This window comes from Lepidochelys olivacea (assembly GCF_965140295.1).
Source record: "Lepidochelys olivacea isolate rLepOli2 genome assembly, chromosome: 7".
Taxonomy (NCBI): domain Eukaryota; kingdom Metazoa; phylum Chordata; order Testudines; family Cheloniidae; genus Lepidochelys; species Lepidochelys olivacea.
Window position 1 is genome coordinate 78,925,119 of NC_140417.1, and position 24,908 is coordinate 78,950,026.

At 44.1% G+C, this 24,908-nt stretch overlaps 1 protein-coding gene across 2 annotated transcripts in view; it reads right to left on the bottom strand.

Annotated features, from left to right (window-relative positions):
- Positions 1-13,119, bottom strand: part of JMJD1C (jumonji domain containing 1C) — a 303,815-nt gene extending 290,696 nt beyond the window's left edge. Inside the window, exon 1 of one of the 2 annotated variants that reach the window (XR_014712455.1) lies at positions 12,701-13,119. Coding sequence is in view for 1 of the 2 variants with exons in the window: in XM_084634509.1 (XP_084490635.1) it covers positions 12,701-12,859 (159 nt within the window). In the remaining variant the exon portion in view is untranslated. The remainder of the gene's footprint in view (positions 1-12,700) is intronic. The other variant, XM_084634509.1, reaches the window with a different exon arrangement.
- Positions 13,120-24,908: the final 11,789 nt, after the last annotated feature.

The following is a 24,908-nucleotide window of genomic DNA, read 5'->3' on the forward strand; positions in this document are numbered from 1 at the left end:
TTGACGGGACCAAGTTAAAACAGTGTTCATGAATGGGAGCAGTTGGGGAAGAGGATGTGGGAAAAAGGTTTAGACAACTCCTCAGTTGGAGGTTCAGCAGCTGAAAGAGGAAAGTGGAAAGGCAGCATCAATAATTCCACTCCATGCTCTGAGGAAGAAAGTGATGCACTCTTCTTCAATCCATCCCCCATGCTGCAAGGGATGGATTGCCACCAATAAATCCTTTTTCTCCTCCTTACTCATACACTCTTATTGTAGAGATGCACATCACCTGCATTCTTCTACTAACTACCTTGGTGATTTGGCATTTCCAACACCAGAAGAGAAGAAAAAGAAAGTGAGATATGTGGAACTAGTTTTCATATTATTTCAAAACACTAGGTCCAATCATATTTACAATGTCTTTTGAAGTCTGAAAATGACTATATACATTGGTTGAAGATGCAAAAGCTCTTTCTAGCAAAATAAATTTATTCTACAGTTTATGATTTTCTTACTTTAAAAACTTAGCTGCCCAATTACAATTTAACCAACATAGAACAAAAATTGTTTCTGCTATAAACATATAGCAGATGCTCAATAACACTTCTTACAGTGAAAGTTATCAAATAATTTCAGTTAAAAGCTTATTTCACATGTTTATCTTTTTGCAAAACTCACTTTTTTAGATGAAAATTTTCATGCTTGATCTCTGCCTAATGGTAATTTTCTTTTAACCAAGATGTGCAAGGAAAATCCTTTCCACTAAACTTGGCAAGTATGTTCTTGTAAAACACGTCCCATCTTAAAAAAACTCTTAGAGCGATTCCATTCAGGGGGGATTTAGCCAGCAGGTAATAGGTCCAAGCTGCAATTGGGTCTGTGAGCCCCACCCTCAGCCACAGCAGGATAGCACACAGTTAATGCTTCTGGCCTGCAGTAGGGCAGGGTAGCAATAAGTCTACAGGCCTGGTGCCCTCAATTAGGGTGGGACCATATTCAGCTAATGGCTCTGGCTTGTAGTCAGGCAGAGCAGTGGGCAGTCTATATGTCTGAGGCCCTCAATCAGGGCAAGGCAGTAATCAGCAACCGCACCTCAAACCCCTCCTACACCTCACACCCCAACCCCCTTCTGCACCCCTGCCCTGAGCCCCCTACCGCACCCTGCACCCCTCCCCCTGCTGCACCCAAGCCTGCCTTGAGCCCCCTCATGGACCCCAAACCCTTGCCCTGAGCCCCTTCCTGCACACCACAACCCCTATTGCACCCCACACTCCCTCCCGCATCCCTACCCCAGCCCTACATTCATGACCCTGCATGCCATTTCCCCACCCAGATGTGGCCCTCGGGCCAAAAAGTTTGCCCACCCCTGCGATAGAGACTCACTATGTAGTGGCAATATGGATGTGAACAGTATTCAGTTGACATTTTTAGGTGTCTTCCCTCCCCCACAGCCTTGCGGGCTATAAAGTTGTTTTTAAGTCAAAGGTCAGATACTGAAAAACCCATTCAATGTAAAAAAATACTGGTTACTGAACTTGATAGAGAAAAAAAATTATGACAAGCAGGGGCATACATGTACACTAAATGAACTCAATAACTCTCCACTGTACATGAGGTGCATCCTATTTTATCTGTGCCAAGACGGTAATTATTATGGGCCCATTAACAAATATATCAATGAAAGTCAAAGCAAATTATATAGTATTTACAATTGTGCTTCCTTGGATATGGTTAAATAATCTTAGCTCTTACCACAGTGAAATACAAAACACTTCTGCAGTTCTTAATGCTGTACTTACATTACACAGCTCCTTCCTTTCCCAAACTGAGCTTCCAAGACTAGTTTTATACCCTAGAGTGTTGCATCATGCCTCCCTCTTAAATGGCACATACTCCTCTTCCTGACAGTGTATAAGTTGGACATGGCCTTAAAAATGGCTTTTGTGGATAAAGAGGACTTTATTAGACTGAGAAATATATTAAAAAAATGCATTTGAATAAAAGTACTACTTTGCATTCTGCTTTGCATGCATTTGTGTTTATCGTTTGTTATGGTTGTTCTTAATCTCCTTGCATTATCTGAGGGTTACGTGAATGACTCTAGACCTCACTTAGGTTGAGCTTTCAAGAGATCACCTAAACATCTGGTCATAAGGCCATAGCGTCTAAAACATTCTTCCACTATCTAGAACCACTAAAGAGACACAGAATACAAGCGTAGAGGGTTTTTGGATAGACTGAGATAAAGAACAAGGAAGCAATGGTTGCTACAAACTGACCACGACAAAAGGTACCGTCTTATCTCCTGTTGCCACTGTAGGCTTTTCTCCAATAGTACAACAGTATAAAGCAAACGTTTCCTACTGATATCCCAAAAATGCCTTTAACTTAAGCAGCAGCGGTATGTTTGGGGGACAGAGAAAGAGGGGATTGAAAGAAGCAAACTTCTAGGTCGCTTTGTAACAGTGTTTCCCAAACTTTTAGGAGCTAAGCAGTCCCTCAAGAAAATGATGTGTCAGTGTTCTTCACTGCAAGGTCCACAAGCCAGTGGTGGCTCCTATCAACCCTAAGTGTGGCTCCCTGTCGATGGCAATCTCTGGTGGCGCAGCGGGGTTGCTGCTAAGGCTCCCTGCCTGCTCCAGCCTCATGCTGCTCCTGGAAGTGGCCATAACACCCCTGCAGTCTGAAAGGGTGAGGGAAGCAGAGGCCTCTGCGTGCTGCCCCCGCAGCTCCCACTGGCCGGGAATGGGGAACTGTGGCCAATGGGAGTTGCGGGGGGCGGTGCCCGCAGAGAGGGGCAGCGCACAGAGCCTTGTGCCCCCCAGGGACCGCAGGGGCACACTGGCGCCTTCCGAGAGCAGCATGGTGCCGGGGCCACCCAAAGTAAGTGTTACCCTCTTCAATGGGCAGGTTCTGAATAGCTCTGCAGCATTAAGACCGGAAGTAGCATGAGTACAGCAGGCCCAGCTCTGCTGGACCAGCATTTCTCTTCCACAACGCAACCTGCAGTCTCCTGCGACCAGTCCCCCATACCCACTCTGCACCCCAAGTCCCTGTCCCAGCCCTGAGCCCCCTCCCAGAGCCAGCCAAAAAAAACCAAGAGACATACATGCTTTGGAAGATAAGAACCAAAAGCACACTTTCGCTCATCCAGTTTTTAAATTAAGTTTTGCATTATTCTGCTCTTAAAAAGTTTACTCGAATAGGTGCCTTTTTAATTCCATATATTTTTCTGGTTATTATTTTATAAAAGGAGTATTGTTTTATTGTACACGTAGACTTTTGTTTTAGTTAAACAAGTGGCTCTGTAACATTACCTCATTAAGTAGTAGTAAGCAATGTGTTAATTTAGTAACTGATGTGGCTCTCACACTGAAGGTTTTTTGCCAAAGTGGCCCCCGCTTTAAAAATAGTGAAGAGCACTGACGTATGTCCTTCTTCAATCTCACTATGTGCCAGTAAAAGGACTGCCAGTCTTAATGTATACATCTACACCAGTTAGTCTTTCCGTATCTCCTCAAGGGGTCAACCCTACACTTTGGAAAAACACTGATTTATAGACCCACAAGCTTGTCCCTTCTCCTTATTATCCCAGGCCACACAGCTACAAAAGCAACATTTTTATGTTGTGCAACCCTGCCTTGTGTTGCACTATAACCACTCTGATTTTCAGTTGAAAGTAGGTATCAATACCATTCCTCCCAACAAGTGAGTCTTCGACATGAGAGGGCTTTGAGGATATATCTAAATACTATCAGCTGTAGCATATTCTGCCAACAAAAGCACAAAAAGTTGTCTGGGCAGAGCTAGGCTTAATTGTGCAACTGGTGGATTTCAAAGGACTACTGGGAATCTTATATCTGTAATACAATCTGACAAATATAAAGCACACCACACACACACATACAGAAGAGTCTTTAGAAGAACTAACATATGTAGTCAGTGTTACATACAGAGAACTCTCAAGAGCAGATGAAGTTGTAACAAACAAGTATTTGTCCAGCAAATGGCACCATCTAAAATAGATGGGCACAAAACCTTCAACCACAGGAAAAAGGTTGGGAGAGAGTTGTTTCAAAAGGAATCTTTACTAATGCTCCTATTACTGCCACTTCCCATTCTTCCCTTCCTCCTCGCTGCTACCCCCACCACACACATTGCATTCAGGTGCTGAACTGGGCCAGCAGGCAATGACTCAGAAAAATGTTCCTTTTCCATGGGACTAAAATATTGAGCTTCAGAATTTAAGCTTACATTGTTTACAAAACAGTCTATATCCCTTACAGGTGCAAAACTATATCACCTAACAAGGACAATCCAAATGGAACCAATTCAGTAATGCCTACCTGAGATTTCAGACATCCTAATAAGGGGTTTACTCTGAACCCTAAACTGTGGTAATTTTAACGTCAACATTGTTGACAATTTCACTACTGATCAGGGTACGCCAGGAAAAAGAGAATCAGATTATGAAGATATGCACAATCACAGTAAGTAGCATAATGGCATTCTAGCATCATAAGTGGCTGGAGCTTGACTACACCATTTCCCCCCGCCCCACACACACACACCCCCCCTCAATCACGCAGATTTCATAACTATTCTCCCAGAAACATGTCCTTTCAACTACAGTACTACATTGTCACTATATACACTTCGCATTCTCATTTGCCAAGAATATCTTCCTTCCCTTTTTAAAAATAAAATAATGGTATCCTAAGGATAAATGTCACTAATTTAATTGTATCACAAAAGTACTGCTAAAAGTCAAACAGACATTCCCCTTAGTAATCAACAAGCTTCTGTATTTTCATTTTACTCTGAAAGACAGTAAGCGTGGAATAGAACCCAAATATTAATGCAGAACAATTTTGTTAATATAATTGATAAAAATATTTGAAAAAAGTGAATGGAAAATAAAAAATACCAACACATATTCCTAGGTGATTTTTTTTTTCCAGAATCTCACCTCTCATTTCAAAAAGAAAAGTCTCCAGCTGATATAGTTCATGTTTTCAAACAACCAATTACAACTGATGCAGAATCATCTGTCCGTTTGTACAGAACATGTAGCTCAAGAAGTGAATTGCACATTCATCTCAATAGGTGTTAATCCAAATTCAATGATAATGTACTACTACTTCCATGCATTGAGTACAGTATGAAGTAATGCAGAGTCTCCTTGTACTGACATTTCACTGGAGATACATCTACACTTTTTACGGCAGCATGCAGAGGACATATTTATACCCCTGGTAAGCAGGGGTGTAGACAGCATGGCTTAGCCAAGTACAGTGCAGACACACACCTGAACCCTGTGGGTAAGTACCCTACACGGTTCTCTACACACCAAAGCAGTGCCTCCCCTGTATTCACTGCTATTTGTAGCACTGTAGTCTTTCCCTGCCACAGGGAAAGGCTCTAAATAGCTCTCTGTTGAACTTTTCCCTGATACAGGAAAAGGCTCTGGCAGGGAGCAGGGAGAAGGAAAAGGTTCAGCAGCTCTGTATTGCGGGAGCCTTTCCCCTCTACCTCCCCTTTGCCAGAGCCTTTCCTTGCCACAGTGAGAGGCTCAAAACAATCGGAAACTGCTGGAGCTTTTTTCCGCTGCCTCCCCCTATGACAGTCCCATTGACACACGTAGCTACATACCACAGTGTGGACACAGCCCGCTTTTCACTGAGGCATGTAGATACACATACCCTACATGCTTCCACCAGCGGAAGGAAGTATAGACATAGTCTTTGTTGCCATGAGAGGTGAACATGGGAGAGTACCACCACTAATTTTTCCCATAGTCCAGAAGGAACTACATCCAAACAGCACAGCAGGGCATCTGATCCCCACTGAGGGAGAGCCAAGCCCAAGGAACCCAGCAGAGCCTGAAGAGCACAGATTTTGAACATATGTACAATCTACAAAGAGGAACATCTCATTTTGACAGCTATTTGGGAGCAGCACTTACAGGACTACCACTACTTTCCCTCCTTTCGTGCCTCTCAATTTGCGCCCCTCCCCAGTTTTTTTAGGGCATGCTCCTATGTTTGAATTTTTTGCTGTGGTTAAGCTGTTAAATTACCTAGTGGCCTTTCAAAAATGTATTCACCGCTTTGTTAGTGACAACAGAAAATAAAATGAGCTTCTGAGAAGAGCTGTGGTGACAACAGCAGACCCAATCCTCTACCTCTATTGGGGAGGGGGAGCAGTAGGAGGAAATGTTTCCTTATCTTCCCCCACTCACCCAAAAATAGATGACGTTTGCTTTTATCCATGGGGGCATAACACAGTGAAACGTACAGGAATCTTGTCAACTTCATTCTTGTGGGACAAAATGCTACGGAAGCTAGAAACTACCCAAACCCTGGTTAGCTTCTGAAAAATCACTTGGGGGTGGTAACAAGAGCAGGAAGAATTGTAATCATCCCCACATTCCTCTTCAGACACTAATCAGCTAAGGTTAATACAAAAAAAAGATGCATCTCTCCTCACATCCCTCCACCAGATCCAGAGACAGCACCCTAGTGCAAGGGTCTCAAACTCAAATCACCAGGAGGGCCACATGAGGACTCATACGTTGGCTGCGTGTCCCCATTCCTGGCCAATGGGAGCTTCAGGGGAGGTAACCACAGGCAAAAACAGCTCACGGAGTGCTCTGCTCCCCCTCCCTCTGGGCCGCAGGGAAACGGTGCCCGCCACTTCCCAGAGCAGTGTGGGGCCCTCAGCACCACGGAGTTAGCAAATCCGCAGGACGGATCCAAAGCGCTAAAGGGCCGGATCCAGTCCGGGGCCATAGTTTGCCCACTCCTGGCCTGGAGGTAGGCTGGGGCTGCAGCGCGCTGGGGAGGGGCCGGGGGGAGCTTGGCAGGCTGCAGGGAAGAACCCGGCGGGCCGCCGCATGTTTGAGACCCCTGCCCTCGTGGTAAGTTTAGCATCTCTTCCCAAGAGCTGATTTGAGACACATACTAGGCTTCTCATGGCAAAGCAAGAAGAGAAGCTTCCATCTTTTGTAGTATCCTCTAACAGGTGTCTAGTACATTTTTCAAGTCTTACTAACACAGATATCCATCCTCATCTAGGACATATGACACTGCTACATAGCACATCCATAATCAGACCAATATTAAAGAAAACTGAGTTAAAGTCCTGAAGACTTTTAACCACAACCTTACCCAATTATGTTAGCAACCATCAAGCTATTTGATATTGTTTTACACTTGTTTTACCTTGCACAACTGGCTTTAAAACTAGGATTCATTGTCTGCTCTGTCCAACATTAATAGTTTTTATTTGAAGTTCTTCCTGCAATTGACACTTCCAGTATATTGATAATCCAAATCCCCTCACATCTCAACAGCTGTTAATTTTTAGAAGTCAAACTTAAACAAGGAAAAACAAAATCAGATTCTGACTTGTGTTATGTAAATTCTGCTTTAAAAAAAAACACTTTCCTCAAATACTCCAGATCTCAACTTACTTTATTAGTAAGTTTAGTAAAAGACTCAAATGCACGACCCTACCTAAAATCAAAAGTGAAATGCCACACTGACACATGGCAAACACCATCACATTCACAGAAATCTGCTTTTGAACTTTCAAGTACAGCAAAGTTATCGTCCATTAGGAAAAGTGAGCAAAAGAGCAGAGTGTGCATAATTTAGAGGAACACGAAAGTCTGGGGGTATGCATGTACTAGAGAACCTATATGGGCATGGCTTGAGAGCTGTAGCCATGCCAGTATAACCCAGTAACATAGATGCAACCTACACCAATGAAAGGGTTTTTTCCTTTGGTGTATGAGGAACACAACCTCCCCAAACAACAGTTGCTATGTTGATGGAAGCATTCTTCCATCAGCCTACCTGTATCTACACTGGGGGTTAGATTGACATAGCTACATCACTCAGAGGTGTGGATTTTCACACCCTGAAAAACAGTGACATTGACATAAGTTTTTAAGTGTAGACCAGGTCTGGGAAAATACAGCTTTGTGTATCATGTAGTCATGCTTACCCACATCTTTAGCAAAAAAAAAAAAAAAAAATTCTGCTCAAGAGCATTTCTACAAGATGCCTTTATTTTTAAATTTCTATAATTCTGTGTCCTAATCAGGTTTACATTTTATACTACAAAATTTTGTACATTTGTATTCTGTTAGATACACTGGAGAGGATAAAGACATGTAAAGCCCACTGCTACTCTTCAAGAAACTAATAGAAAATATTAATTTCAACACCTTTTTTTTCCACATACCACTGGACATGAGAAACAAAAAAAATGCATGTTTACAAGTTCCATCAGAATTGTTATTGTACATTTTCCCCAACAATGTTTTGTAAATTATTCTGTAAATACCAAAGTCACAGAAAAAAACCTCTACATGCTTAAGTAGTACTTTTACAAATCTTTGGAGGTACTCTCCATGCCCTCCCCCCAAAGAAATGAAATGTTTTCCTTTAACTTGCTGTCTTATTTGTTGCCTTGGTGATATATACAGAAAGTTACCACATCTGCTTATCTTAAAGCACTATTCCCAGGAGACTCAAGTTACTGGATTTCTTGATTTCACTGTTGTCCAACATTGCCATATAGAAATGTTACCAAAGTATGTTGGTATACTAAATGCACAGCTTTAGAAATCAGGAGGAAACAAAAACCAGCAGATTTCACTATAAATCTTATTATTAAAAAATTATATATTGTAGTGAAAGACTCTCTCGCATATGACCTTTTTAAATAGGCAACACTCACCATTAAAAATTTATTTCCTAGTTTCTCATGTGTGTAGAGAAAAATATTTTTCAATTAGGAAAAATTAGACTGCAAAGACACAAAGACTGGCAGAACTCAGGGGCAAATGTCATTGTATCAAAGAACTACTTTTAACTTTAAGTTTATTATTTTTTTAATTTGACTAGATGTCAGATTGACAGTGTGCCTTCAAATACATACTTTCTACAGTAACAGAACTTGGGAAAATAAGTATATTTACTCTCACGGACATCATTTTCTGTTCAATCCTGCTAAAATTGATTCAACGAGTGTTCTGAAAACTGTGCCCTGAAAATCAGCTGTTACTTGTCAGCAAATAGCTCTCTCTTGTAGAGGTAACCTACACTGACCAAAGGAGGGTTTTCTGTCAGTGTAGGAACACCATCTCACCATCTCTCATCATCTGTTACGGTGTTGACTCCACTTCCTTGCGACCGGCTGCTTCTGCAGGTTTACAGAATCATCACTACTGGAGCAGCAGTGGCTCCTCCTTCTGGTGTTCTGGTCCCTGAGACCTGCCTCCCTGCTTCTCAGAACTGCAGAACACCATCTCCTTGCACTTCCATGCCCAGAGTGAGAGTAGAGGGTTCAGTGAGGACATATATTTGCTGAACCCCCCTCCTTTGGAAAATTCTGGTTGCCCCTTTGTAGACTCATAGGAAGTAGGATGGCCCTTACCCTGTTTTAAATCTCACGTAGAAATTTGTTTCATTAGGTCAAGACTGAGAATTTTGAAGCTGCGTTTAATCTTTTTTAATTAGCTATTTAAAACTGATTTGATTTCTTATCAGTAAATACAGAAATTTCAATTACACAGAAACATTTTGGAATTTAGCTATAAACAAAGTAATCATTTACATTTCATGAAGCACATCAGGCCTTGAAAATTCATTTGTCCACTTGTTGGTAGCGACTATAGTACAGATAGCAGTGTATGAAGTTTTCATTTCAAAAATTTTCTGTGTCCCACATAACTGCAAAAGGTCATACAAATGTGAATTGACACAGTGCTGTCTTCTTGAGCCCCTGGACAGCTCTAGTGCTTCTGCAGGGTTCACAGCTTACAGAAGGTAGGCCAGCCCGAAATTGATAAAACTCATCAATCTAATTGTTACTATTCACAACACAGGATGCAGTGATGAAATTACCAAAAAGCATTTCAATTTCACTCTGCTAATGAGCAGCAGCAGGATCTGGAGCTATTCACAGGGAGGACCACCTAAAATGGAGGCTGTGGAAGGATTAGAAATGCAGCCAAATGGTAGTGGAGCCAGGGAAGACACAGACATGCCCATTGGAAGAGGGGTTTCATGTATTTCAAACACCAGCTCAGAGGATTGGCCTACATTTAAGACATATGTTTGGCATAGCTACATTGGTTAGAGGAGTGAAAAAAGCCCTCTGATCAACATAGCTATGCTAACCAAACCTCCAGTGTAGACACAGCTTTGACAACAGAAGAGGGCATCTGTCTATGGAGCTACTGTCCTTCAGAGAGATGGTGTTCCTACACTGACAGAAAACCCTCCTTTGGTCAGTGTAGGTTACCTCTACAAGAGAGAGCTATGCCAGCATAGGCTCAGCAGTGTAGAACTACTATGAGACATATTAATTACAACTGTAAAGAAAAAATAAAAAAAATCAATCAAGGTGTGTGCCTAACCCACATAAACAACCCTACAGTCTTGCTACTGCAACCTTTGTTCTTTCTCTTCCTTCTCCCCTCACTCCCCACTTGGTTCTCTGTGTTCACTTGTACCTTATCCCTAAATTGTAAAACAGGTATCATGAATTCTGTAAGCACCTAGAGAGAGGAAGGATAGTCCAATGATGTGCCAGTCTGGGACCTAAGAGACATGAGTTTAATTCCCAGCTCTGCCACAGACTTTGTGACACTTTATAGAAGTCACCTTATTCTGTGCCTCAGTTTCCTGTCTGTAAAACAGGACACGAGGATAAATACATTAAAAGATGAAGACTTAGTAATGTGCAATAATGAGACTATGTAAATATTTACAACAGATAGCAGCTAGCATGTTTTGAGCAAAAGATAAATCCCCTTTAAAAAAAAAGGGTCTTTAGACAGCACTTTCCCCTATTCATCACAGTTTTGTTCCTAGAGTTTACTAATTGGTATAAGAGTCTGGCTAGTAGCAGTTGGCACATTTTTCATTGTGTTGCGCAATATGTTTATATTTCCATAATTAGATATATATTCTCCAAAACTACCTTGTAAATGTGTTTTTAAAACATATTCCTTATATAACATACATCTATAGAACTCTATGGTGACATACAAAAACAACTGATATCAGAAAAACTAAGACAATGACACAAAGTTTGAAAATTTAAGACATTTCACAAAGAAGAGGAAGGGACAAATGACATACAATTGTGAATTCAAGTATCTAAACTAGAAAATCTAGTAACTATGGTAATGACAACAGCGTTTTAGTGTAAATACTTCTACTTATACAAATAAAGCTAAACCCTGGGATGAACAAAGGCAAGCACAGATTACTTTAGCAGACCACGGTTTCCCCACCACCACCACATGAAGCAATCAATAACCTCTAAAACAACAGATATTTTGGTTTACCTGATTTTTCATATAAAAGAAGGAATTACAGTTATGACAGTTTTTAAATCTTGAATTGCTGTACTATATCAACAGCACTAGGGAACTGCACAACGCAGTTCGCTGATTTTCTGTATGTACAGAAAGAACTTATGTAGTCATGATATTTAACCAAGTGCACATTTAGATGTGCAACATAACATAAAAATGCATCAGTACAATTGCAATAGTACCAATGCATATATTTCTAGAATCTGGAATTTACAAATAAAAAGATGAGTTCTCTATAGCACACAAACTCCATTTTACATATTATGTATTCATAACACTAACCCAAGGAAATCCTGCTTGTGTTTTTTCCCCCAGCAAGAATGTGTCTCAACACAACAGAATATACCCTTGCTTGTTCTCTCCCTCCACGCACATTCCTACACCCCTTAGGAAAACACTTACAACACCACATACAGGGAAAGGAAACAATTCAACATAATCTTTTATTATTTTTTATCACAACAGTATTTTTAAACCAGTCACTTAACATTAAATAAAAACAGCTTTTACAGGCTATTGTACTATGAATATTCAAGCTTAGTAAAAAATAATTGTTTCTTAGACCTGTCAGATGAAAAGGATGGTTATTTTCACTCCACAGAGAAGCTAAGATTCTACCACTTCTCAGTAAAATATAAATTTGAAGAACTAAAATGATCAGAATAGCAGCCATATCTTCCATGCAAAGAGAATAAGTCCAATCAATGCCACCGCCTCTGTCGTCCTCACATATGCTAAACACATACACAACACAAGCCTTCCCATTAAAATCAGGGGTGTCGATCTCTCTAGGGAAGCGAAAGAAACCTTTACCCCAATCTCAATCCCCAAATTACGGCAGTTTCTTGCTACTGCATTCAGAATAATTTCTAGGATTCGTGATCTACGTCAACCCGATTGATTCTCCACCACACACCACGGTGTGTGCAGCAGGGAGAAGAGGCTGACATGCACTTCCATGCTACAGAGAGCACAGGGGGGCTGTGTGTTTACCACTGCACTCCGTACCCCACCTTAGGTGCCTAGCGAGAGGAAAAGACAGGCTGTGTCATTCCCTCTTGTCTGCAAGCAGAAGAGGTGTCCTGTGACCACTCCCACTTCTGCTACCCCTCACACCGAGCAGGGCCCCAGCTCGGGGGAACGAGGACACCCCGCTGCCCAACCCTCAGGATCTGACTGACCAAAGCCCCACAGAGAGAGCTGGCGATGCCTGCGCCTCCCCCCTCGGAACCCCCCCAACGCCTGCTGAGCAGCGCCCCGCGGGGGTGACCCGGGCCCCCGGTCGCGCAGAGGGAGCAGGGTCTGGGGCCAGCCTCTTACCGCCAGCTCGGGGCTGTGCGAATCCCGGTGGGACACGGCGCGGATGACCCCAGCGCGCCAGCGCCCGCTCTCCCCGCGCTCCGGCGGCTCCTCTTCGGCGCCCCCGACACACAGGAACCGCTTCCCCACCAGCTCCGGCCGCGTCTCCACCACCGCCATGGCCGCCGCCGCCGCACAGGCACCGCACCAGCCGCCCAGCCCTCTCCTCTACGGGCCGCCCATGCCGAGAGCCCGGCCGAGCCGAGGGGAGCGGGGCTGTCTCTGCGGCTGGCTGCGTCCGTCCCCCTCGCCCGCTCCGAGCCGGGCGCCCCGGGCAGCTCCGCCGCCGCGATCACCCTGACACAAACACACGGACGGGAGGGGGCGAGGGGAGCCGCTCTCTCACCGCCGCGCTCCAGCCCCGACCACTCCGCCCACGCAGCCCACTACCATGGAGACCGACACCACGCGCCGTCTCCCTCCGCCAGACAGCGCGAGAGGGGAGGGGGCGGGAGGAACTCCTGCTGCATGGGAAAGAGTCCGGCCCCAAAATTTGTTGCTTTGCTGGAACTGAGCATGCTCAGTAACATCAGCTAAAGCCTCTGCCCTCCCTGGGGATTGCAGACTGCTCCCTGCTGTTAACAGGGGCAGAGGGGTGAATCGGCGGGGGATGGGCAGGGTCTGTGCGGGGACAGACGGCTGCATGCAAGAGACAAGCACGGGCAGGGGAACGGGGGTGGGGGGACTGAGGGACACAGTCGGGGTCGGAGCCGGGGTTGAGAATGGGGTAGGGGCGCTGCCAGATGGGTCCGAGGGGAGCCCCTGAGCTAGGGAGGGTCCCGGGGGTCACCCGGCCAGGGCAGGGTGAGCTGTCTCCAGGGGCTGCAAAAATAGGGGGCGGGGGACAGGGGGGCTTTTTTTCTCCCCGGCAGGACGGTGCCGCTCAGCTCCCGCTTCCCAGGGCTGTGTTCTTAGAGGCGTGGTGCCTCCCAGTGCCTCGACCCAGCAGCGCTTCCCCATCTGGTATGATGCATTGAGCTGCTGAAGCAGACTTGATTTAATCAAATACTTGACATACACCCCCTCTGAAAATTATACTTGTCTTACTTGTTTTTAGTCTTTAAAGAAATCCCTTACCCATTTATATGTCTGCATAAAGCCTCATAGCAGTTCACAAATGTGTCTTTAACTATTACTCTCCGTGCTTGAATTGCACTGCCTTTTTCTTGAAATCCACTGTAAATGTAGGTTAATGCCTCTTTACATTATTTATTTGTAATATGTTATTTTGATTCCTGTTAGTACTTAATCATCTACTTTTCTGGAGATGGATCAGATGTCATTGTGCTATTTAATTGATATTTTTTAACACCAAATACTCATTGAAAACATCAGTAATTTCCAAGACCTTCCACAGTCACATCTCACACTGTTTCTGGTATAGCACTTCGTATTTGTATGGCAACATGAGTTTTTAGTTCTAAAATTTTGTTCTTTTTTTCAGACACATTTGCACTGTAAAAGTGATAAAAGAAATAGTATTTTTCAATTCACCTGAGACAAGTGCTATAGTGTGATCTCTTTATTATGAAAGTGCAACTTACAAATTTAGATTTTTTTTGTTACATAACTGTTTTGTTTTTGAGTGAAATGTAAAACTTTAGAGCCTACCAGTCCACTCAGTCTTACTTCTTATTCAGCCAATCACTCAGACAAACAAGTTTGTTTACATTTACATTTAGATAATGCTGCCTCCTTCTTGTTGACAATGTCACCTGAAAGTGAGAAAAGGTGTTCGCATGGCACTTTTGTAGCCAGCATGGCAAGGTATTTACGTGCCAGATATGCTAAACATTCATATGCCCCTTCATATTTCAATCACCATTCCAGAAGACATGCTTCCATGCTGACGATTGTTTTAAAAAAGTGTTAATTAAATTTGTGACTAAACTCCTTGGAGAAGAATTGTATATACCCTGCTCCATGGTTTTACCCACATTCTGCCATATATTTTGTGTTATGGTAATCTAGAATGATGACCTAACATATGTTGTTTGAACACATTCACTGAAGATTTAACAAAACACAAAGAAGGTTCCAACATCAGATTTCTAAATATAGCTACAGCACTCAACCCAAGATTTAAGAATCTGAAGTGTCTTCCAAAATTTGAGAGGGATGAGGTGTGGAGCATGCTTTCAGAAGTCTTAAAAGACCAACACTCTGATCCAGACACTACAGAACCCGAACCACCAAAAAAGAAAATCTATCTTCTGTTACTGGCATCTGACTCAGATGATGAAAATGAACATGTGTCGGTCCACACTGCTTTGGATTGCTGTAGAGCAGAACCCATCATCAGCATGGACGCATGTCCTCTGGAATGGTGATTGAAGCATGAAGGGACATATGAATTTTTAGTGCATCTGGCATGTAAATATCTTGCGAAGCTGGCTACAAAAGTGCCAGGAGAACACCTGTTCTCACTTTCAGGTGACACTGTGAACAAGAAGCAGGCAGCATTATCTCCTGCAAATGTAAACAAACTTGTTTGTCTGCACGATTGGCTGAAGAAGAAATAGAACTGACTGAACTTATTGGCTCTAAAGTTTTACAGTGTTTTATTTTTTGTACATGATTCTACATTTGTAAATTCAACTTTCGTGATAAAAAGATTGCACTATAGTACTTGTATTAGGTAAATTGAAAAATACTATTTCTTCTGTTTTTTACAGCACAAATATTTACAATAAAAAATAAATATAAAGTGAGCACTGTACACTTTGTATTCTGTATTGTAACTGAAATGAGTATATTTGAAAATGTAGAAAATATCCCAAACTATTTAAATAAATGGTATTCTATTCTTGTTTAACAGCATGATTAATCGCAATTAATTTTTTTAATTGCATGATTAATCATGATTAATTTTTTTAATTGCTTGACAGCCCTAGTAAAAAGCCTTACTAAAATCAAGATATATCACATCTACTGCTTCTCTCCTATTCACTAGGCTAGTAATCCTGTCAAATAAGGAAAATAGGTTGGTTTGGCATGATTTTTTTTTGACAAATCCATTCTGTCTATTCCTTATAACGCGGTTATACTCAAGGTGTTTACAAATGGATTGTTTGATAATTTGTTTGAGTATCTTTCCACGTATCGAAGTTCGGTTGAGTGGTCTATAATTCCTGGATCCTCTTTGTTCCCTTTAATAGAGACGTAGGGCTAAGTTTTCAAAGGTTTAGGTGCGTACGTTCCAATTTTAGGCTCCAATGCAATTCCCAAAACTCTTGCCAAACCCTTTAGGCACCTAAGCTCACTCACTGCCTACATTTTCAGGGTAAAATTTCCTTCAGTACCTAAGTTTCTGCCTCTGAGCATGCACCTAAGCTCCAGAGCAATTCACAAACCAGGGCAGACTGCAAGGGAGACAATGCTTACCTGGCACGTAGGGCCCAATCCGGGAGGTGTGTGCAGAAGCTGCCTACTGGATTGGGTCCCATTCAAAATCTGGCTGGAGGAGAAAATCTGTTACCCTATGCTTTGTAACTTCCAGCCCAGTGGTTAGAACACTCATGTGGGATGTGAAAAATCAAGGTTCAATTCCCCCTCAGACAACAGGGAGAAAGGATTTTAATAGGGTGTCTCCCACATTCCAGGTGACTGCTCTAACCCCTATGCTAGAAGTTACAAGGTGGATACCACCTCCTCCTCCGGCTGTTTTGTGTAGAGTTAGGCACATGCCTATCTCATTCTCTCAAGAAACAGCTTAGGCACCTAAGCAAACTGAGCCCTGGTCTACACTAGGACGTTAGGTCGAATTTAGCAGTGTTAAATCGATGTAAACCTGCACCCATCCACACGATGAAGCCCTTTATTTCGACTTAAAGGGCTCTTAAAATCGATTTCCTTACTCCACCCCTCACAAGTGGATTAGCGCTTAAATTGGCCTTCCCGGCTCGAATTTGGGGTACTGTGGACACAATTCGACGGTATTGGCCTCCGGGAGCTATCCCAGAGTGCTCCATTGTGACCGCTCTGGACAGCACTCTCAACTCAGATGCACTGGCCAGGTAGACAGTAAAAGAAACCGCGAACTTTTGAATCTCATTTCCTGTTTGGCCAGCGTGGCAAGCTGCAGGTGACCATGCAGAGCTCATCAGCAGAGGTGACCATGATGGAGTCCCAGAATCGCAAAAGAGCTCCAGCATGGACCGAACGGGAGGTACGGATCTGATCGCTGTATGGGGAGAGGAATCCGTGCTATCAGAACTCCATTCCAGTTTTCGAAATGCCAAAACCTTTGTCAAAATCTCCCAGGGCATGAAGGACAGAGGCCATAACAGGGACCCGAAGCAGTGCCGCGTGAAACTTAAGGAGCTGAGGCAAGCCTACCAGAAAACCAGAGAGGCAACAGCCGCTCCGGGTCAGAGCCCCAAACATGCCGCTTCTATGATGAGCTGCATGCCATTTTAGGGGGTTCAGCCACCACTACCCCAGCCGTGCTGTTTGACTCCTTCAATGGAGATGGAGGCAACACGGAAGCAGGTTTTGGGGACGAAGAAGATGATGATGAGGAGGAGGTTGTAGATAGCTCTCAGCAAGCAAGCGGAGAAACCGGTTTTCCCGACAGCCAGGAACTGTTTCTCACCATGGACCTGGAGCCAGTACCCCCCGAATCCCCCCAAGGCTGCCTCCTGGACCCGGCAGGCGGAGAAGGGACCTCCGGTGAGTGTACCTTTTAAAATACTATACATGGTTTAAAAGCAAGCATGTGAAAGGATTACTTTGCCCTGGTATTCGCGGCTCTCATGGATGTACTCCCAAAGCCTTTGCAAAAGGTTTCTGGGGAGGGCAGCCTTATTGCGTCCTTCATGGTAGTACACTTTACCACTCCAAGCCAGTAACACGTACTCGGGAATCATTGTACAACAAAGCATTGCAGTGTATGTTTGCTGGCTTTCAAACAAGATCCGTTCTTTATCTCTCTGTGTTATCCTCAGGAGAGTGAGATATAATTCATGGTCACCTGGTTGAAATAGAGTGCTTTTCTTCAGGGGACAGTCAGAGGAGCCTATTCCTGCTGGGGAGTTTGCCTGTGGCTAAACAGAAATGTTCCCCGCTGTTAGCCACAGGGAGGGGGGAGGGTTGAGAGGGTAGCCACGCGGTGGGGAGAGGCAAAATGCGACCGTGTAACGAAAGCACATGTGCTATGTATGTAATGATAACAGCAAGGTTTACCCTGAAAGAGTGTAGCCACTGTTTTAGAAAATGTGTCTTTTTAAATACCAGTGTCCCTTTTTTTTTCTCCACCAGCTGCATGTGTTTCAATGATCACAGGATCTTCTCCTTCCCAGAGGCTAGTGAAGCTTAGAAAGAAAAAAAAAACGCACTCGCGATGAAATGTTCTCCGAGCTCATGCTGTCCTCCCACACTGACAGAGCACAGACGAATGCGTGGAGGCAAATAATGTCAGAGTGCAGGAAAGCACAAAATGACCGGGAGGAGAGGTGGCGGGCTGAAGAGAGTAAGTGGCGGGCTGAAGAGAGTAAGTGGCGGGCTGAAGAGAGGGCTGAAGCTTAAATGTGGCGGCAGCGTGATGAGAGGAGGCAGGATTCAATGCTGAGGCTGCTGGAGGACCAAACCAGCGTGCTCCAGTGTGTGGTTGAGCTGCAGCAAAAGCAGCTGGAGCACAGACTGCCACTACAGCCCCTGTGTAACCAACTGCCCTCCTCCCCAAGTTCCATAGCCTCCACACCCAGACGCCCACGAATGCAGTGGGGGGGCCTCCGGCCAACCAGCCACTCCACCACAGAGGATTGCCCAAAAAAAAGAAGGCTGTCATTCAATAAATTTTAAAGTTGTAAACTTTTAAAGTGCTGTGTGGCATTTTTCTTCCCTCCTCCACCACCCCTCCTGGGCTACCTTGGTAGTCATCCCCCTATTTGTGTGATGAATGAATAAAGAATGCATGAATGTGAAGCAACAATGACTTTATTGCCTCTGCAAGCGGTTATTGAAGGGAGGAGGGGCGGGTGGTTAGCTTACAGGGAAGTAGAGTGAACCAAGGGGTGGGGGGTTTCATCAAGGAGAAACTAACAGAACTTTCACACCGTAGCCTGGCCAGTCATGAAACTGGGTTTCAAAGCTTCTCTGATGCGTACCGCGCCCTCCTGTGCTCTTCTAACCGCCCTGGTGTCTGGCTGCGCGTAACCAGCAGCCAGGCGATTTGCCTCAACCTCCCACCCCGCCATAAACGTCTCCCCCTTACTCTCACAGATGTTGTGGAGCAAGCAGTAAGAACAGTGGGAATATTGGTTTCGCTGAGGTCTAAGCGAGTCAGTAAACTGCGTCAGCGCGCCTTTAAACGTTCAAATGCACATTCTACCACCATTCTGCACTTGCTCAGCCTGTAGTTGAACAGCTCCTGACTACTGTCCAGGCTGCCTGTGTATGGCTTCATGAGCCATGGCATTAAGGGGTAGGCTGGGTCCCCAAGGATACATATAGGCATTTCAACATCCCCAACAGTTATTTTCTGGTCTGGGAAGAAAGTCCCTTCTGCAGCTTTTGAAACAGACCAGAGTTCCTGAAGATGCGAGCATCATGTACCTTTCCCGGCCATCCCACGTTGATGTTGGTGAAACGTCCCTTGTGATCCACCAGAGCTTGCAGCACTATTGAAAAGTACCCCTTGCGGTTTATGTACTCGGCGGCTTGGTGCTCCGGTGCCAAGATAGGGATATGGGTTCCGTCTATGGCCCCACCACAGTTAGGGAATCCCATTGCAGCAAAGCCATCCACTATGACCTGCACATTTCCCAAGGTCACTACCCTTGATATCAGCAGATCTTTGATTGCATGGGCTACTTGCATCACAGCAGCCCCAACAGTAGATTTGCCCACTCCAAATTGATTCCCAACTGACCGGTAGCTGTCTGGCGTTGCAAGCTTCCACAGGGCTTTCGCCACTCGCTTCTCAACTGTGAGGGCTGCTCTCATCTTGGTATTCATGCGCTTCAGGGCAGGGGAAAGCAAGTCACAAATTTCCATGAAAGTGCCCTTACTCATGCGAAAGTTTCGCAGCCACTGGGAATCGTCCCAGATCTGCAACACTATGCGGTCCCACCAGTCTGTGCTTGTTTCCCGAGCCCAGAATCGGCGTTCCACAGCATGAACCTGCCCCATTAGCACCATGATGCATGCATTGGCAGGGCCCATGCTTTCAGAGAAATCTGTGTCCATGTCCTGATCACTCACGTGACCACGCTGACGTTGCCTCCTCGCCCGGTATCGCTTTGCCAGGTTCTGGTGCCGCATATACTGCTGGATAATGCGTGTGGTGTTTAATGTGCTCCTAATTGCCCAAGTGAGCTGAGCGGGCTCCATGCTTGCCTTGGTATGGCGTCCGCACAGAAAAAAGGCGCGGAACAATTGTCTGCCATTGCTCTGATGGAGGGAGGGGCGACTGATGACATGGCTTACAGGGTTGGCTTCAGGGAGCTAAAATCAACAAAGGGGGTGTCTTTACATCAAGGAGTATTTCAGGCAGGACTTCACAGAGGGTTCCAATAAGAAATGGTGCACCTAAGTTATTGTTCTTATTGGAACAAGGAGGTTAGCCTGGCCTCTGATTGATACATGGCTAGATTTACCTTGATGCACCTTCTTTGTGAGTGACTACAGTGTGACCTAGAGGAATGAGTCCCCTAGACGGGGGAGGGGGGAAAGCAAATGAATACAGAACAAATCTGGTCTATTTCTTGTTTTGATCCACTCCATCTATCTTTTACATCTTTGGCTTGCAGCAGACAGTGCAGAAGGACTGCTAGCCATCCTCATCTCTTGCCTGCCCGGCAGAAGATGGTACAGTACGACTGCTAGCAATCCGTATCGCCTGCCTGCTCACCATAAGACGGTTCAATAGGACTGACTGCAGGACTAAAGAGAATGACCTGGTCAAGTCACTCCAAATTTAGAACCTGCGCCCATGTCTGCCCAGGCGCTCCCAGCCGACGTGGCCAGGAGCACCTCAGACATGACGATGACGGCTACCAGTCGTACTGTACCGTCTGCTGCCACAAGGCAAGGGGTTGCTGCTACTGTGTAGCAATGCCGTACCGCGTCTGCCAGCACCCAGGAGACATATGGTGACGGTTACCTGAGTGGGCTCCATGCTTGCCATGGTATGGCGTCTGCACAGGTAACTCAGGAAAAAAGGCGTGAAACTACTGTCTGCCCTTGCTTTCACGGAGGGAGGGAGGGAACGGGGGCCTGACGATATGTACCCAGAACCACCCGCAACAATGTTTTAGGCCCATCAGGCATTGGGATCTCAACTCAGAATTCCAATGGGCAGCGGAGACTGCGGGAACTGTGGGATAGCTATCCACAGTGCAATGCTCCGGAAATCGACTCTAGCCTTGGTTAATGCACTTAATGCACTTAGAGCATTTTCTGTGGGGACACACACACTCGAATATATAAAACCGATTTCTAAAAAAACGACTTCTATAAATTCGACCTTATTCCGTAGAGTAGACATACCCTTAGGCTTGAATAGAGACTGGGAGTGGCTAAGTCATTATGCAAGGTAACCAATTTCCCTTTGTTCCCCCCGCCCCACCCGCCCACTGTTCCTCAGACGTTCTTGTTAAACCCTGGATTTGTGCTGGAAATGGCCCACCTTGATTATCACACACATTGTAAGGAGAGTGATCACTTTAGATAAGCTATTACCAGCAGGAGAGTGGGGTGGGGGGAGAGAAAACCTTTTGAAGTGATAAACACCCATTTTTTCATGGTCTGTGTGTATAAAACATCCTCACTGCATTTTCCACTTTACGCATCCGATGAAGTGAGCTGTAGCTCACGAAAGCTTATGCTCAAATGAATTGGGTAGTCTCTAAGGTGTCACAAGTACTCCTTTTCTTTTTGCGAATACAGACTAACACGGCTGCTACTCTGAAACCTATCTTTTCAGTGGGATTGTCAATCACTAGCACAATCTGTTTGTAGGCAGTTGTTAATGGCAAACTTATGATAATGACATTTTATTTCTGTGTTTGCTGAATGCCTCAAGGCTGCAGGTTAGGCAGTAGAGGGAGCAGATGATCAATTCAATTATCAGATTTTATAGTAAAACGAAAAATTTAGCCAGTCTAGCAACGGAAAAACAAACATTGATACTACATATGTCCACTCAGATCAATTATTTTCCACACAAACCACCCCCAAACCACTACTAACCATCTGAACCTGCCCTAAAATAATTACTAACCTATGTCCTGCCCCAAAGGGATATCAATGGAAAGTATGAGAAAACAACAGCGCTGAATTTTCCAATGCTTCAGGCAAAAAAGAAGTGTTCTTATAATTTCACATATCACAGCATCTTCCATCTTTTCATATAATTTGAAAAAATATTGATGGTACTGTACACAATGGCAACAAATGGCTTCTGTGGTCAAACATTAGACTTGACTTGGGCATTTAATCAGCAGAAAAGGCTGGGCGTCTGGCAAATTAAGATCACATAATTAGAAGCCACTTGCAAAAAGATTGGTTCAAGTGAATTAAACACAATTCATCACAGTGGAAGTACATAACCAAGCCACAGACAGGACCAAGTTCTCCTAGCGGGCATTCAACTGTTTAACTACAAGACCATCCTTTCTCTTCTAGTTGCAGCTTGCCTTATTTTTGACACATCTTCCAAGTTCTACAGTGACTGAGGCACAAGTCCTACAGACGGTAACCTCATTCATGAGACAACCATGAAGTAGTCCCTGAGCACCTTCCAACACATGCAATGAAAGAGGCAGGGGTCCTGTGTGATTATGCAATTAAATAATGTATCATAATACATATACACAATGGGGCTGGATTAACTTTGCACAATTTAAATTCTAGCATTTCTTAACTTTTGAATGCTTGACTTTGTAACTTAAATAATAATCTTTCAACATCACTTTTAAAAATGTAAATTCCTAGGTTTTTTTTTTTAAAAAGGCAAAATCAAATTCTACTCTATGTAACTAACAACCCTCCTCCCCTAAGTCATGCATCATCAGCAGGGTTTGAGTCCTTTCTGTCCAGTACTGCAGCATGCACTTCTAGGAGGTGAGCTAAAGGAGTAAGAGCAGTAATTCAATAGCAGCAGCAGCAGACGTTTGTTATTCTCTGTGTTCCAGCCACTAAAGGAAGATACATAACATACTGAAACAGTGAATAAAATAGACAAGAACTGCAATATTTTACATACAGCACAGTCAAGCACAAGGTCTTTGCAGAATCTTTTTCAGGGATAGTTAGGCTAAGGGACTGAGTTTTGGGTCTGATTAGATATTAGAGATATTCCCATCTTGTTAACTTCTCAGTGGGGGATGAGGCTTTGCTCAATAATAAGGATTATGAAGGGGTCAGAATTATTAACATTAGCCACTAGAGGAAGTATAGCGATCCTGGTTCCTAGCCCTGTGCCAAAGAGTGCTTTGATAGGGGAAAAATATGCCACCACCATTTTGTCTGTGTCCCATCTGGAGATTTAGTTCAGTGTGGCATATTGGAGGGAGACACCAGTATGGTTCATGCACAGCACTAATGGAATGCTCATGGTTTTTGGCAGCAAGCCCAGAACAAATTGTGGTAAACAAACCACAGACAGGAAATGGCAGTTTTTGCCACCCTATAATTTAGCCAAAGCTGAATGGATTTTCATGGAGTTATCAGAATTCATCTTCCTGACCCCAGGGCTATTCACCTGCCAGTATCAGTCCTGTTGCAAATTATGGAGTACTTTCCCAGTGAGAAGAATTCTTATAATGGGAAATGTTAGGCAATCTAAACCAGGGATCATGAATGCACCTCAGATAATCAATCAGCAACTGGTTGTCAGCTGGACATGTCATTAGCCCCAAATCCAGTGTTACCTAGGAGTTAGACCTGGGATCTGAGAGTCAGGCTCTCTCTCTTACTACACTCCCACTAACTTGCTGAATGACTTTGGGGAAGTTACTTACATACACTGAGCACCTGGAGCTTCTATTGATTCCAATGGGAATTTTAGTGCTGAGCACTTCTGGAAATCAGGCCCTTCCTTCGTCTAGCTATGAAATGGATAACATTATTATTTAATATTTATACTGCAACAGCATTCAGAGTCTTGAGCATGATCGGGGCCCCATCATATCAGGTGTTGGGCAAACACATAGGAAACGACTGTTCTTGTCCCAAAGATGCCTCACACAGAAGGGATACCTAATTCATTAATATTTGTAAAGTTAGTTCAGCCTTTGTAAAGTACTTCAGCATGCTGGCACTTAACATTAAAAAGGTTGCAGAGCAGTTTTTAAACTCAGAGATGGGGGAAGCCGATTGCCGCAGAGGCGCACGTGGATCGGACAGAGACTTCTCTTAGAGGAGAGTCTACTGATCGAGATTCTCTAGGTTTTAGTCAGGAGGAGAGGATGGAAGAGGATAAAGTATGGGCCAGATCAGATGAAAAACATTCACATAAATAATCTGACACATTGGAAAAGGGCAGACAAATAAACAGTGACAAGTTTTTAAAGTGCTTGTACACAAATGCTAGCAGTCTAAATAATAAGATGGGTGAACTAGAGTGCCTCGTGTTAAAGGAGGATATTGATATAATAGGCATCACAGAAACCTGGTGGAGTGAGGACAATCAATGGAACACAATCGTTCTGGGGTACAAAATATATCGGAAGGACAGAACAGGTCATGCGGCGGGGAGTGGCACTATATGTGAAAGAAAATGTAGAATCAAATGAAATAAAAATCTTAAAGGAATCCACATGTTCCATAGAATCTCTATGGATAATAATTCCATGCTCTAATAAGAATATAACAGTAGGGATCTATTATCAACCACCCGACCAGGACCGTGATAGTGACGATGAAATGCTAAGGGAGATTAGCGAGGCTATCAAAATAAAGAACTCAGTAATAGTGGGGGATTTCAATTATACCCATATTGACTGGGTACATGTCACCTCAGGACAAAATGCAGAGACAGAATTTTTCCATACTTTAAATGACTGCTTCTTGGAGCAGCTGGTACAGGAACCCACAAGGGGAGGGGCAACTCTCCATCTAGTTTGGTGGAGCGCAGGATCTGGTCCAAGAGGACCGCTTGGAGATAGTAACCATAATATAATAACATTTAACATTCCTGTAGTGGGAAGAACACCTCAACAGCCCA